This window comes from Sturnira hondurensis, unplaced genomic scaffold, assembly GCF_014824575.4.
Source record: "Sturnira hondurensis isolate 20B ecotype Veracruz unplaced genomic scaffold, ASM1482457v3 Scaffold0008640, whole genome shotgun sequence".
NCBI lineage: Eukaryota > Metazoa > Chordata > Mammalia > Chiroptera > Phyllostomidae > Sturnira > Sturnira hondurensis.
The window spans coordinates 19609428-19625279 of NW_028081271.1; the positions used below are offsets into that span (position 1 = coordinate 19609428).

General features: G+C 40.8%; 2 protein-coding genes across 8 annotated transcripts in view; both read right to left on the bottom strand.

The window, feature by feature from the left end:
• Positions 1-3220: 3220 nt before the first annotated feature.
• On the bottom strand, positions 3221-8035 carry PLPP5 (phospholipid phosphatase 5). Of its 3 annotated transcripts, none has more exons than XM_037055374.1 (7): positions 7919-8035; positions 7627-7735; positions 7098-7188; positions 6622-6685; positions 6048-6142; positions 5176-5346; positions 3221-4364 (listed from the first exon to the last, which is right to left on the bottom strand). In XM_037055374.1, exons 1-7 carry the CDS (start codon positions 7993-7995, stop codon positions 4201-4203), a joined length of 771 nt encoding a protein of 256 aa, XP_036911269.1. In that variant the 5' UTR covers positions 7996-8035; the 3' UTR covers positions 3221-4200. The 3 variants fall into 3 exon arrangements, with proteins under 3 accessions (XP_036911269.1, XP_036911268.1, XP_036911270.1); XM_037055373.1 differs by having other exon boundaries at positions 6018-6142; XM_037055375.1 differs by having other exon boundaries at positions 5965-6142.
• Positions 8036-8676: 641 nt separating this feature from the next.
• NSD3 (nuclear receptor binding SET domain protein 3) overlaps positions 8677-15852 on the bottom strand; it is a 111475-nt gene continuing 104299 nt past the window's right edge. For all 5 annotated transcript variants that reach the window (XM_037055381.1, XM_037055379.1, XM_037055378.1 and 2 more), the window contains 2 exons: positions 15133-15337; positions 8677-14721 (listed from right to left, as the gene is read on the bottom strand). In XM_037055381.1, the coding sequence (XP_036911276.1) occupies positions 14480-14721; positions 15133-15337 (447 nt within the window). In that variant the 3' untranslated portion in view covers positions 8677-14479. The remainder of the gene's footprint in view (positions 14722-15132; positions 15338-15852) is intronic.

Consider the following 15852-nt stretch of genomic DNA (forward strand, 5'->3'; position numbering starts at 1 on the left):
GTATTTACATTTTAACTTACTTGCATCTTAGGGGACATATTCCATTAAAAATAAAAAGCAACTCTGTATTCTAAAAGTTAAGAAACATCTAGAAAAAATACAAATAAGCATTCTAATCATGATACGGTGTAATAAGGCAATAGATGCCTTTCTGGCTGGGAATAACAACAAAACATTTAAAAATGATAACCAGATGGATATCAAATGTCAGCTAATGTAGCAAGTTTCACTCGATTTGGAGAATTTCTGGGTTGGTGAATGGGTGGAGGTACAGGGAGAGGGGAGAGGAGAGGGCCCAGAAACCCCATACTCTTTTCCCATACCTTGTCTTGTGCATCTGTCTCGTTTGGCTGGCTGTTCCTGCATTCAACTGTCAACATAAAAACATCCAAACCTACCTCTCTCATTCCTTGCACGTCCACTCCTTTAATCATTAAGCTCCACGGATATTTAGGTTCTAAGGTCTAGCAGCAAACAAAGTCTCGGGTCTCAACGACATGACCATTTTTCCTTTTTATATTTATTTGCACCTTCCACAAATCTCCAGAAAGATCAGATTTGCTTATTTCTTGTTCAACTAACAGCTAGATGAAGACATTTCATAGGGTGATGTTTTGGATTTGGGGGGCCCTGGTATGCTGGCACATAAGAGGATTCTGATTTCGCAACCTGGAAGCTCCCTCCAGTAAGCTTGATTTCAATCCTTTATTTAGTTGTATATATTTTTCAGTCATTTTAAAATTTTTCAATTACAGTTGAAGTGCAGTATTACATTAGTTTCAGGTATACAACCCAGTGATTACACACTGTATAACTACATGATCATCCCAATAAATCTCATATCCCTCTGACACCATACATGGTTATTAGACCAGTACTGACTATTCCCTATGCTGTACTTTACATTCATCCCCATGACTATTCTGTAGCAACCAATTTGTACTTCTTAATACCCTCAACCTCTTTCACACAGCCCCTAACCCCCTTCCTATTTGGCAACCATCAAAATAATCTCTGTATTTATGAGTCTGTGTCTGTTTTGCTTGTTCATTTATTTTTTTAGGTTCAATTGATGATAGATATGTATTTACTGCCATTTTATTAATATTTTTTTATTTTCTTAAAGAAGGTCCTTTAAGATTTCATATAATAATGAACTCCTTTAGCTTTTTCTTGTCTGGGAAGCTCTGTCTATATATTTTAAATGATTGCTTTGCAGGCTGGATTAACCTTGGTCCTTGCTTTTTATCATTTTGAATATTTCTTGCCAATCCCTTCCAGCCTGAAGTTTCTTTTGAGAAATCAGCTGAGAGTGTTAGGGGAGTGTTAACTCCCCTGTAGTTAACTGCTTTTCTCTTGCTGGGTTTGAAATTCTGTCTTTAATCTTTTGCATTTTGGTCATGATGTGTCTGGTGTGGGCCTCTCTGGGTTCATCTTGTTTGGGACTCTCTGCTTCCTGGACTTGTATGTTTATTTCCTTCACCAGGTTAGGGAGGTTTTCATCATTTCTTCAAATAGATACTCAATTTCTTGCTCTCTTCTCCTTTTGGCACTCTCATGATATGAATATTGGTATTCTTTAAGTTGTCCCAGAAGCTCCATACACTATCCTCATTTTTTAAGTCTTTTTTCTTTTTGCTGTTTTGATTGGGTGTTTTTTGCTTCCTTATATTCCATATTGCTGATTCGGTTTTCAGCTTCATCTACTCTACTGTCAATTCCCTGCAGATTATTTTTTAAAATTTGTTCTTCTTCTTAAGATTTTATTTATTTTTAGAGAGAGTGGGAAGGAGAAAGAAAGGGAGAGAAACATCAGTATGTGGTTGCCTCTTGTGCACCCCCTCACTGGGGAACTGGCCTGCAACCTAGACATGTCCCGACTGGGAATTTAACTGCGACCCTTTGGTTCGCAGGCTGGCGCTCAATCCACTGAGCTGCACCAGCCAGGGCTAAATTATTCTTTAGTTTAGTATATCCTTCATTTCTGACTAATTCTTTTTTATGGTATCCACCATATTTTTTGGACTATAGGATGCACCCCCCCACTTGAGAGGAAAGGGGGGTGTGGTGCGTCTTATAGTCTGAATGTCACTTACCTGGTTCACTGGGGTGGGGGCAGCGGCAGTGGTGGAGCAGGGTCATGGGAAGCTTCCACTGCATTTTCCTCCCAAATGGGGAAGGGGGGTTGCATCTTATAGTTAGAAAAATAGGGTATGGCCTTTTTTACATTGTGGAAGTTCTCATTAAATTCATTTACTCTTCCCCTAAGTTCATTGAGCATCCTTATAACCAGTGTTTTGAACTCTGCATCCAGTAGATTGCTTGTCTCCATTTTTAGGTGTTTTTTTTGGGGGGGGGTGGAGTTGTGTTCTGTTCTTTTATTTGGGACAAATTTCTTTGTCTCTTCCTTTTGGTAGATTCTTTGTGTGTGTATTAGGTAGAGCTGCTGTCCCCTGGGCTTGGTAGAGTGGCCTATTGCAGTAGGTGTTCTGTAGGGCCCAGGAGCACAGCTTCCTGGTTCACCCAAGCTGAGCGCTCCAGGTGTTCCCCCATGTGGGCTGTGTTTACCCTCTTGTAGTTGAGCCTTGATTTCTTTTGGCACGTCAGTGGGAGGATTTTAGTTTTGTATTATTTGCACTATTGCAATCATATCATGTGCAGTCTCTTGACCAAGCCTATTTTTAACTCTGGCAGAGTGTCATTTTATACATATTCCAAACTCCAGAACTGGTATTGCCTATCTTAGCAAAAGAGATTGTTTGCATGGAAAGAACAGCACTGAATTGCTTTCTAATATTTTGCACTTTTTGAAATGTCTGTTTTTTTACATGATTATATTTAAAACTCTAATAAATACTGAAAAAAAACCATATTGACCCTCTGCCTACCGTTACCTGGTTCATCTCCATCATAAAGTAGAGTATCAGTACAATAACCATTTTCTCTTCCCTTATGGATTACTAAACAAATTAAAAAAATAAAAGTTGCGGGCAAAAAACTAACATTTAAGTCCCTTTACTGGTGTTTTCATTGTTATAGGCAGATGTAGTTCAGAATTAAAAAAAAAAAGAATTTAAAGCATGGCAGTTATAAGGTAAATATTGTGATTGCCACTACTGTAGTTGAATCACTTATGTCAGATGAGGAAACCAGTTGTTTTACTGTGAAAATGTTCCAGCTCTCAAGTGGTACTTACATATTTAAAAAAGCACATTCACCATTTTATTTGAATATCACATTTACTGGAGAAAAGAAATATACTGAAAATTTATAGGAAGAAATACATAAGACAAGGTCATATTTAACATAAAATCTCAATAAAGAGAAAGTAACTGCAGACACTATAGCATTAATTCTGATGGTATAATTATTCCTTATAGCTCATTGTGAAGAAGGGACAGAAAAAGATTTGTCTTCCACATAATGATATCTGTAATTTTTCTTTCTTGCCTTAGGTAGTTGGCAAAGTTGATATGTTTGGGCAGAGCTTCAGTCATGAAGGGAGGGAAACTCCTGAGCTCAGTTAAGGACCAATGAGGTAGTAACAGTCATCAGTTGTTAGCACTGAAACCATACTCCTAACCATTTTTTGTTTTACTTAGTAATTTGACAGATTATTTATGCCCACAGTATTATCTGGGGGGACTTGGATAAGATATGCATAACAATGGTAAACAAGACAGAAACAGACACTTTCCTCTTTAAGGCTTTAAGGAATTGTCACCAGAAAAAGTAAACCAAACCAAAATAATTTAGTTAGTCATGCCCCTAAATTTTAAGGTTTTGAGGTATGGAAAATGACGTTTTGATAATTAACTTAGCTCCTAGGATAAAGTGGAGCTATGTAAAGGCTTCTTTGTGACAAGATCCTTCCAAGAACAGCATTTAAATTAAATCTAAAAACACTGTAGATCTTGGGATACTAATCTAATGGACCAGATTCACAAGCTATTGGAGGACTACTGAAAGATCTCTTTATCAGAATGTGTGGCATACCATAGTAAAAAAGATCTTTGACTCCTCATGTTAAATTCATGTGACCTGGGGCAAAACTGCACAATCATTTGGAAGCAAATATGAAGCACTGATGTCCTCACTGTACCTCTTTAGAGGTCAAAAGGTAAGACATTCTTATCTTACCAGGGTCCAGATAGGAAGGGCTGATTCACCTACTGTTCTCCATAGAGGTAGCTCCAATTTCTAAACATCGAAATGATAAGGATCACTAGAAATCTTTTGTGCGTTGGAAAGTACAACTCTGTTGTGAAATGGTTTGTGGCATTCTGCATCGGTCAGAGGAGGATAATACTGCCTGTAGCAGACATAGGCAAATGTCAGGCCAATCATGGATCCAACTAGTACATCTAGAAGAGAGAGGAGATAAAGTCTTCTCTTAATCATAGTAGACTCTTAAATCACATTAGCTCAGCACATAGAGAACTTGGCCCTCCAGGTTATTCTGATTGTTTGGCCTGCAAAAACCCAAGTTTGGGGCTTTCTCAGTTTGATCATACAGTTTACACTGGATTATCTGTATTAGATTGTTCTCTAAACATCAAATCAAAACACATCTTTAGTTAAGTAAATATCAGAAGTCTTTTTCCAAGTACACTCGATTGAATTTTTTTTATTCAGAAAAATAACAGGTTCATTTTGTGCTATTAACAATTTTCATCATTTAGAGTTCTAGAGGAAGGAATAAGCCTTTCAGGGCTTCCTCTCTTTATGAAAAGTGTCTATTTTTTAAAATAGGTCACCTAATGCTCTCTGGGCAAAATTGGTGGGGTTTTTTTTTGTGAAGATAATTACAATTTTATATTTTCTTGAATTTTAATTTCATTTCTGAAAAAAATCTCATGCAGTGAACCTGATTTTTATTTTAAGACAGTAAACAAATGGAGCTTTGAGGTTTGTTATTCTGAATTATGATGCTTCAAAATAATGGGAAAATCTAAAACAGTTCCTCCTGGGTAATCTCTTTAAAAGGTAACAGTGCACTTTCTCATCTTCCATATACTTATAAATGCATGCTCTTAGTACAGAACCCAGACCATCCCATACTCAATTCTTTCTCTATTCAACAGATACTTAGCGAGCATCTCCTTTGCACCAAGTCCTAGAGATATGGTGATGAGTGATACGTGGAAGCTTCCATGGCATGAATACCTTACTTACCTTGCCAATGATGCTTGTAGTCACAGGTCCGGGACAGTGCAATCACAGTTGCAAAAAACAGAGGTGATAGAAAGGCACAGAACCTCCAAGATTTCCCACGACCTTGTGGTGTGAAGCAATGTAACTTCCCTGCCAGGTAGAAGGAAGCAAAGGCCAGACCAGCAAATGCAACTAGAAGAGGAAAAACCTGTAAGTGTGTGCCTTTTAAAGGAAGCTACCTCACTAATCTGATAATAGGCAGCCAGGGGACATGAACATGTTTTATCCCTTTTTTTTGGTTTATTTCCGGAGTAGATCACTGATTATAAGGAAGATGAAACAAAAGGAAAAGTAAAGGACTTTATTTTGTGTCAGAAGCTAATATCCTAAGAATAGTTTTTGGAATACTAGCTGTATGACTTAGAGTAGGTTATTTAGGTTCTTGATGCCTTAGTTTGCTCATGTATAAATGGGAATCACAAAAATAATAGTATCCACGTCCCTGGATACTAATGGAAATCACAGTGTCAGATGAGGTAAGAATCTAAAATGTTTTCTAAAACACCCGACACACAGTATCAATAAAGGTCAGTTAGTATTTTTATGATTAGTACAAGATGGTAGGATCTAGCAAATAATACAGTAATAAAATGTTCAAATCTCATGAAGGTAAACTACCTCCCCTATTCTTAAAAATATTTACCACAATATTCGAGGCTCACTCTTGTGAAATCTTAGGGCCCTTAAAAAAAGAGGGTGGGGTTTGTCCAATTTCTAGATACAAGAACAAGAGTAGTGAGATGTTCCTACATTTAATTCAGTGATCCCCAAACAGCATAGTAGAGCCCACATGGTATGCATACAGGAAGAATGTCCACTAGGAAAGCTCTTACGGCCCTCATTCACCACGTCCTCATCTCCTGTGCATGTCAAGTCAGAATGGGCTTGCCCATCAGGGAAGCAACGGTAGAAGAAGTCTGGGCGTGGCCTGGAAAAAATAAGCATGGTCTGAACAGTGATTGTTTACAACTCCAGAAATTATTTTTTGGTGTATCAGACATCAATAATTGTATTAACTATTGGTCAAGTCGTGTCTCAGGCAAAATAATGAGACCGGATTAGGATAGTCACCACCAAGAGAAATGCCTTATTTCCAGGGTCAGTATTTTATTCACGGGGGAAAAAGCCACTCCAGCATGTGATTATTTTTTAGGGCAAAGAGCACATCACACTGCAGCTTCAAGGGGTACTCTAGAGGACACTGACTGCTGTGTCTGTCAGTGGCAAATGCTGTTCAGACAGAAAAGAACCCAGGTGTCACCTGCAGGACTACGGTGTAAGGAGGGAAGAAAGAACAGGCTGAGAATAAAGAAGAAAGGATAAAGATGTGCTGGAGTGCCGATAACCAACTCTCTGGTGGAGGTAATGACTGAGGCAGACCCTGGGTGGCAAACTCTTGTCACTTACCTCCCCACTATCAGTTTTATTGTGTTGGTAAAGACACCATTCAGAACCAGGGCAAGGCTGGCAGCTGGAAAGCAAAGAAACTTACGGTTAGTGGCATTGGCCTAGGAGGAACTGCATGGTCACTGTCTCATTAAGACCTTTCCGAGATAGGGGAATGGTCAGGCTCCAACCAGAGTCGAGTATGAAAATAATTTTGGCCCCCCATGACTGACTGTTCCGGTGTAGAACAGGGAGAACTACTACACGAGGCTGAAGACATTTCTGAGGCACACATAATCCAAGGCACTTAGGCATACCTGCGAGGTTAGCCAAGTTCTTACCCTGCCATTCTTCTGTCTCACAGGTAACAAGTGGGGTGCAGGGGACAGACACTTACTTCAGGAACATAGGCCTCAGTGTGTGGAGGCCACTGAGGTCACAACCCCTGTCCTCTCAGTCTGGTGCTAAGACACCAGCTAGAAAGGATTAGTTCTTACCCAGGCAAGCTTGTTTGCTGTCTGTCGTGTCTGCCTTCTTGAGACATTTGGCCAGGAGGATCAAAGTCAGTGGAGAGAGAAATGTGATGGCCTGAACCAGAACATGTGAAACGTGAAAAACCAAACAAACCATGGAACTAATTGTCAAAGGAACTCCTATAGCGAAGAGGGATGGCAGTGACAGACATGCATAAGCCCCCACCGTTCCCAGAACAGACAGAGTTTGCATCTCGGTGTCTGTGCGTTAAGTGGGCACTGGGCAGTTCTGCCAGAAAACAGCGCCGTTCTAAATGACCAGCTACCCCAGGCCATCCCAAGGAACAGCTCACAGAACACGGCTCTTGAGCCAAAACAGAAGGCTAGCTGCTCTCTAAATCTGGATCTTAAACATTAGGAAGCAAAATCTTAGGACATCAACAGAGGGAGCAGTAAGTTCCCTGCGAAGACAATAAGGAACCAGGATGCTTCCCAGCATTGAAGCACAGCAGTGAGTGTCAAGGGGCAGAAGAAGGGCTCGTTCTCTACGCACAAACATCGGCTTGGTGGGGAAATACTCGGCTTCCACATACGGATTCCGGTAAAGCCACATCTCCTCAGGTTGGATAACCCTTTGGAAGGGGGGCAGAAGGTCTGTTACCCTAAAGGGGAACAAAAACGTGGGGAGCACGTTGGTTAGCTTTCTCTGGGCTGCCCAAGGAATGATCCGGACCTTGGGGCGCAGAGCTTAAGAGCTGGGGGCTGCGGGGAGGGAGTGGCGCCCTCCTGCCCTGTGCCTATAAGAGGGTGTGGGGACTTGGGGTCTGACCCGAGAGACCACTTACCGGAAGATCGCGAACAGCACAATGCGCACACCCAGTTCGGCCCCAAAGGTCGCTGCTGCCTTCCTCATCTGCTCCATCCCGCTGCACTGAGTGGTCCCGCCGACGCACTGACGTGACTGCCGCCGCACAGGATTCGAAGTCGCGTCGCCCCGCCCCGCCCCGCCCCGCCCCACCCCTCCCCACCCCTCCCCGCAGTCTGGATCTCGGCGGCCGCCACCGCCCTCTGGCGGTCGGTCGGGAACTGCGAGGAGGCGGTCAGCCACTTCCTTACTGCCCACTTAGGAGGGAGTGGCAGCTTCGCGTGGTTCTCAGAGCATCACCTAGCCAAAGGAATGAAACGCAAGCAATGTTGTTTTCGCACTGCCCTGCCCAGCAGCAGTTACCTTTCCGTCTGATAAACCAATGGGCTAAAAATGACGGCAATCTCCCAGTCACGTACTCGGCCAAGTGGGTAGTGCCTGGATATTCTCTTAACACATCAAAGGAGGTAGCAACATTCTCTAAGGACATTTCTTCCACGAACACAAAACAAACCTCTGCATTTTCGGGTCCAAGTTTACTAGCAGCATAGCATTTTGAAGAAATATGTACTTGGCACTCACTCAGGACTTGCTGTGCTGCAGGCGTCACTGCCTGAGGATGTGCGTACTGGGCCATGCAGCCCCCGAGGTAGGTCCCCTCCCTCCCATGAAAGCCTCGAGCCCAGTGAGTTATAGCAAGAAAGTGCAGGCAATGAACAAGTCCACATATTTAATTTTGAACATACAGGACAATTTATTGAAGTCAATCTCAAGCAAAATCTGAAACCAGTGGAATGTCATTAAAAACCTTTCCAAATTAATCCTCATGGAAGCAAAAATTAAAAAAACACCCTAAAACAACCCCCCCCAAACATTTCAATTCCAAAGTATTTGTAAAATAAAAAAGGCAACATCTCAGTAAATATACGAAAATTATATGTTCCTACCAGCACACACAGCAGTAAGCAGCTTAAATAGTACAGGCAATCCTAAATACACGATAACTAGTCAACAATAAGCTATCTATATACAGGTTAACCAAGCTTTGCACATTTCACACTATGCAATAAAACATAGGTCGATCAACATAATCCCCAAAATATCATATATCTTAAAGTCTGTGTAGCAACATCAAGTCAATATACAGTAATGCCCTAGTGGAACACCCCCAGGGAAAATTAACACTAATCCCTTAGTGTCAAGCTTCTAGCCAAGTCACAGAAACTCAAAAAGAGATTGACTTTAGTGAATATCGATGCTTTGTTATTAAAGACTCAAGTCTCAAGTGATTTAGGCAAAATAACATTTCACAGGATCTACAAAGTTTATTATAGATAAACAAAGTACAGAAATAACCAATCTACAAAGGTTGTTATCATAGATTAAGATCACAAGGAAATGAAAACAATCTGTAGGTATCTGTGTTTGTTGTGCAATTATCACGAGTACAAATGAATTCCTCATATCAATACCAATTATGCACACACCCTTGTATATAAAAAGAATCTTATTATTAGCTAAATGTAATCATTTAGCATCTTGGTTGTTGGTGGCAAATAATGATTTTCTTTTTTAACATAGGGCATGTGACAGTACAAATGTCATAAGGAACGATATAAATGACAACAAAGTAAAAATAAATTTTATCCAGTCCACTTCCAAACTGACAAGAACACCTTACAAATACCTAATCTAGGTAATGTGAGGGATAATGAGAGCCATCCCCACACATTAGAAGTCTGTGGCTGGCAGAAAGGGGAGCACTGGGACCTGAGGCTGCTTTCTCGTCAATATGCAGACACAGGAATGTCACATAAGAGAACTAAGGACCGAGTAAATGACTTTGGCAACTATTCACCTTTTCCCTTTTATTTGCACGTTAATGACTCTCAGAGGCTACCAAAGGCCAGGTAATTCTCTTCTCCTTCCCTTTCACACATATGTGCCACAAGCACCTGAACTTGACACTTAAGCAATGGACCAGTGGAAAAAAAAATGGAAATGGTTTTTGAAACACACAGGTTACACCCAGCATTTCAGGAGTGTAACATAAGTGCAAATTTCTGTGTTTTCCCTACATAAGCATATATTAAAAGGAAAGAAGAGGTGCTTGGGTTGACAAAATGACAAAATGACAAAATAAAGAGCATACATAGAAAATATTCATAAAAATGCTGCTGGTATCCCATGCAGGAATCTTTCCCTCAAATGTGTACATTAAATCTGAGATTCTACTGTGAACATGCTCTCCCATTTGCAGAACTTCACCTTTAACCCAAGTGAAAGAGGATAGGAGACTAGGCTATTTATTTTCAAAACAGTATACAAAACAATGCTTCTACTTCATAAATTTTAAAATAACTGTTAAAATAAGGAGAATCTGAAGAATTTCAAGTACTTAAAAAACCTGAATTCAATGAGGCAGAGGTCTCAATGTTAAAGTGACTACTTCGTACCTGTGGTAAACATTATCATTCCCCACCCTTACCCTAATATAACCCTCTTTTCCCCCTGTGCCCCACCCCAGAAAAAAAGTTGGTAGATTTCAGTATATACAAATTTCCAACTTTTCAATATCTGTTAATACATGACAAAGCTGTCTATATCTTTTCCCTAGCTTATCTGAAAATGGAAGCAAGTTCTCCTCTTTGTTTACCAATAACCAGAGACCAATTCTACATGGCCCTAGGCCAAAGGAAATGATTCCAAACGATCACTTCATGTCTGCTGCAACTTGGACAACTTGGGATGGCTAGACGCATCAGCCTTGTAAGAAGTAATACAAAAACTAATCTGCACTGCTCATTAAGCAACTTCCCAGTGTTGTCATACCTCATGCACAAGTACATCAAACGTAAGCTTCCCAAGCTGCAAGGACTCCAAGGTACCTTGTTTTCTTATCCTGTTGGGATATGGCAAGTAGCAGTACCTTGACTTGAAGGTGGAAGCTAGAGGAAGAGCTTTTCTTTAAAAATGAAATGAAAGACAAGCAACAGATGCTGGGTAGTCCAGAGATTACATTCTATATAACTGGCCTCGCTGCCTGTTTCCCAACTGCAGATCAGGGCTTGGCCCTGATTGGAACACACACCATGCAACAAGCTGCTCAAGAAGGAACCCCCATTGCATGAACCAAGAGAGAAAGTTGTTCAAGAGCCGGCCCTGTCTAGGAGTCCTTTACATGATTATCTCAGAATTTTACAACATTATTTACAGGCATGTTTCCAAATATTTGGAAATGACAGAAAGGAACTGGGAGCAGCCTTACTTGCCCCTATTATTATTATTTAGTTGAGATATGTTCCTGACATGAACACACAGAAATATCCAAAGTTCAATGATTCTAAAAATCAGCCCATTCCATAGCTTAGGCCAGACTATTTTTGAGAATTTAGACTGGGAACTTGTTAAAACAAGAATGAAAATAAACCCCACCTCACTCCTAATTCTAGCCCTGATTAAACATTTAAAAAGTGAATCACATCCTCCAGCTGCTTCAGCCTTCCAGGAATGAAGGGTTCCTGGCCTCCTCAGTGGGCTGTGGGCAGCGCTCCTGATGCCTGACTGCGGCCAGGACCAGCCCTTCCCTGCACTCCACAGCACCTGAATCCTTTCCCCGGATTCCATCTTTAGTTGTGACCCATCCAATTTCTGACACTTCTGCTGATTATCTAAAATCGTATTCACTTCTTCCTCTAAACAATCAGCATGAGGGTAAAAAAAATACCACCATTATCTCCTGCTGTTTTAAGTTATTTCATTTTGGGGCAAGAATAAAAACCCAACAATTTATGCTCTGACCACATACAGATTTAAAAGTTAACAAGACTATACTTTCAGGGATCATTTCTATAGTTTGTTAAAAGTTAACAAATGCCAACCTCTGGCTGTGAGTGAGCAATACGTCTTTTGGAATATTTCACTGGTGAAGCCCAGGCAAGCACAGTGCGTGTATACTATGCACACTTAAAAGCACAACTTGCTTTTTTTGCTTCTAGGACCTGCATCTTTACAATATATCAAGTAGGTTGACAGTGACCCAATGGAGGTGTGAGAAGAGCTCCTTGGCATGACTGACACCGCTGTCGGGACAGTTAGAGAACACCCGTGGGCAAAGACTCCAGGGCTGTGGGTAGCTCTTCACTCTCTACCCTGGTTTCTGAAACGGCAGAGCGGCCCTATTAGTCACCACACCCTCCTGCCCCGCCAGATTAAGAAGACTCAGCAGAGCTCTGTTATAGATATACAAACAAAATGTGGCACAATGAAGAAACTGCATAAAAATACTTAAACCTAAGGTGTTTGCAGTATACAGGATATACCCTGGCTTACCATATAAAAGTCTCAGATATTAAATAGCACTAACGAGATAAGATTTCATGTTGGATACTGCTTCAACAAGAGTTGCATTTCAAATATTAAAGGAAATCCTTCATGTTAGTAAGTTTTAAAAAGCAAACATTTATCATATACATATATAAAATAAAGTTTTAGTATGATAAAACCTAGATTTTCTTAAATTATTTTTTAAAAGGACATCAAAGTATATAATTGTTCAAGAGCAAAGTTTAGTGTTTTGGTGAGATATGATTCATGTTACCTGTAGCAATTATAGTTGGTAACATGTATAGCATTTCCATTTTGCTCTTTCTTTTGGGACCATATCTAATCAATAGAATTATTGGAGGCCCAATAAGTTACCTCAGAATTAATTGCCAGAATCAGGCAAATGGCAGTTTAGGAGCTTAAGTAAAGGAAATGTAGTGTTTTTTGTTTTGTTTTGTTTTTTTTACAAGACAAAATCCAGTATAATTGCACATTTACGTACAAAAAAAAAAAGAGAGGCACAAAACAGCTTTTCTTCTTGTTTTCCAGAGAAGAGCTCTAGATTGATAAGAAAAAGGAACACACGTAACACAACCGAAGGAATGTGCTGGAGCATCTACCCTCCCTACCTTCACAAGGTCACTAGGTTCTTCTTGGGGGAAAACAAATGCCACCAGGTACCAGCAGTTGTAGGCAGTCAAAATTCACAGAGCAAGTTAACATTCATTCAAGCTAATTCTAGACTTCTACTTAGTACAGTGTTACAACAATGTCTGACATTACTAATTGTTTCATACAAGGAATACTGGAATATACATATTCCTAAGCATTAAAAGCAAGTGAGTTTTGTGGGCAGACATCTTGGTAGACTTGAATTATGAGATCCAAGCATCACAGCCAACCGTGTTCGCTAACACTGCTTTTGGGGGAGCTTCCCCTAAGTGCTTCCAAAGATGAAGTACGTTTGTGTGGCTCTCACATACCCTGTAGAAGTGTTTCCCCTCCCTCCTTCCATGTGGGCGATTTTAAGTACTGGATAACACTAAATAGAAATTGTTGACATACAACTTTGGGATGTTCCCCCCCCCAATAGAAACTAAACCAAAAGGAGTTATTCAAATACAATTCAAATTCATTTGTGAGTTTCACCAGGAAACAAGACTGAGGGGTCAGCTGACAAAGGGAATGTTTGATTAGGGGAGGGAAGAAGAGACAGAAGATAAAATGTCCTCAATTCTTCCCAAGTCAGACCAGAGTGTGACAGAAAATGGTGCTTATATGACCCAGCTTTTTTGGTCTGTGCCATTCCTCTTCCTTTAGCTGCCTTTATCGATGTGTCAAGGAACAGGAATGACCACTCTAACACTATGCATCCCTGTCCACATAAACACACTTCATCAAAAACACCCACTGTTAATGGGAAACATTCCAAACTCAGTAAGTACCTCCATTTCTCTTTTTTCCTCCAAAACAAAACCAAGAAACACATTATATACCTTTCTATGTAAACTTATCATATCACAACGCCCCCCTGGTTTGAAGACCACGGAGGTAAAATCCATTGAGGCATTGTGTTTGCAAGAGGCCAGATTCGATACTTCCATAGAATGTTTCTCTAACACTATGAGAGACATTTGGAAGGGAAAGAGAAGTTAGCCTACCCACTATTCAGTAAAGAGGTATATAAAGATCATCATTATCCTTTGCTAGAGGGCTTTCTCCAATTCCTACTCAACACACACACACACACACACACACACACGACTATCTGAACTACACTTCTCAAAAATTTTTAAATGAAAATAAATAAAGGAATGATGGTGACTTTTGCTTTTAACACCCAAGGAACGCATCATAGACTTTACATTTATCTATTGACAAACTTTCTTTTCTCCTTGCTCTTATTTTAAAAGCAAAGACATTTCCTTTTCTGGCTGCAAGACACTGAAGCACAAGAGGCAAGAAAGGACCAAGGGAATCAACGCCCCCCCGCCACACACACACAAAAGAATCCTCCAACCAACAAAACAAAACAGAAAACCAGATATCACTAGCTGCTTCTCCTGCAGGGGCAGGCTCCCACTTAATAAGGCAGTACTGATGGTGAGGGCTGTGTGCACTGCCGTGGTCTCTCCTCTTGCAAATGCGTCATCAACTCATTTTTTGCTCCCCCCCCCCATTTAAATAAAAAGAAAAAACGGAAATCACCACCCATTTATTCTTTTACTTCTTCTCCATGATCTTGTGATTCCAATTTACATTTGATCTTGCTCCAGTATTCTGGTGACACAGGAGACTCGGGGTCATGTTCAGAGCAGCAGAGAAGGCCTTCCAGTGCAGAGGGAACCAGAGCTCCCTTTTCATGATCTTTACAAAAGGAATGTGGACAGAACTCGCAGAAGGAAACAGCTGCGCTGCTGCACTCATTGCACTGATGCCACGGGCATTCCCACTTTCCTAATTGGGGGTGAGGTGGGGGAGAAATGAGCCCAAGTTAGTGCCTGTCTTGATTACCCATGAAAAACCCAAGTTCTCACCTTCTCTGACTAGAGACTGAATTCAACTCCAAATTTCAGCCAAACACTGGTCTGGCTGAGTGTGTCCTTAGGGCTAGATGTGAGATACTGTCCAAAGTTCTCACCCATGGAAATAATAAAGAAGCAGCCAATCAATCCTTGCTGGCTCACTGGTATCCCAAATTTGCAAAGAGACAGATTTTCACTAGCATAATTTTTGTTTGCTATGGTTGTTTGTCCTACTCAGTGATTCCCATTCCACAGCTCCACTAAGGAGAGTGGAGCATATTCTGAGTTACGCACAGGTGGCAAAAATGCAAGTCAGAGAAAGGGGCTACAAGGTCCCGCTTACCATATGGTGGCTGAGTCAGGTTAAGGCATAGGAGGTGGTATGCTTTGGGACAGTCTTTTTTGTCACACATGACCAGCTCTCCACCATCTCCACATTGAAAACAGTAATCTTCATGCATCTGCTTTGGTTCTGTTTTGATTTTCCGTCTCTTCTGCTTCAGCTTAGCATTTTTTGCCCTTTCTTCAGTTGTTGACACACATGCCGACTGGCCGGAGAAAAAGATCAGAGTTTTACTTATTTTATTTATTGTCAGAAAAAGGATCACAGTGTTAATGATCACAGAGCACGAAGCTTTCCAAGGGGAGGGAAAATCCTACAACACATTCATTTAAATTCATGTGCTGCTCAACAAACTAAAAACACCAGGACTTATCCCGTTACAGTGTTATTATAAAAATGAGGCTTCGGCCCTGGCTGGTGTAGCTCAGTGGATTGCATGTGGGCTGTGAACCAAAGGGTCACTGGTTCGATTCCTAGTCAGGGCACATGCCTGGGTTGCAGGCCATATCCCCAGTTGGAGTTACGTGAGAGGACACCACACATTGATGTTTCTCTCCCTCTCTACCTCCCTTCCCCTCTTTCTAAAAAATAAATAAATAAAATCTTAAAATAACAATAAGGCTTTGTTTTCACTGATTTCTGAATAGGTGCTTTTTTTAAAAATTGCGAAGACGCTGAGATACAATTCACATACCATTAAAGTCACCATTTTAAAGTGTA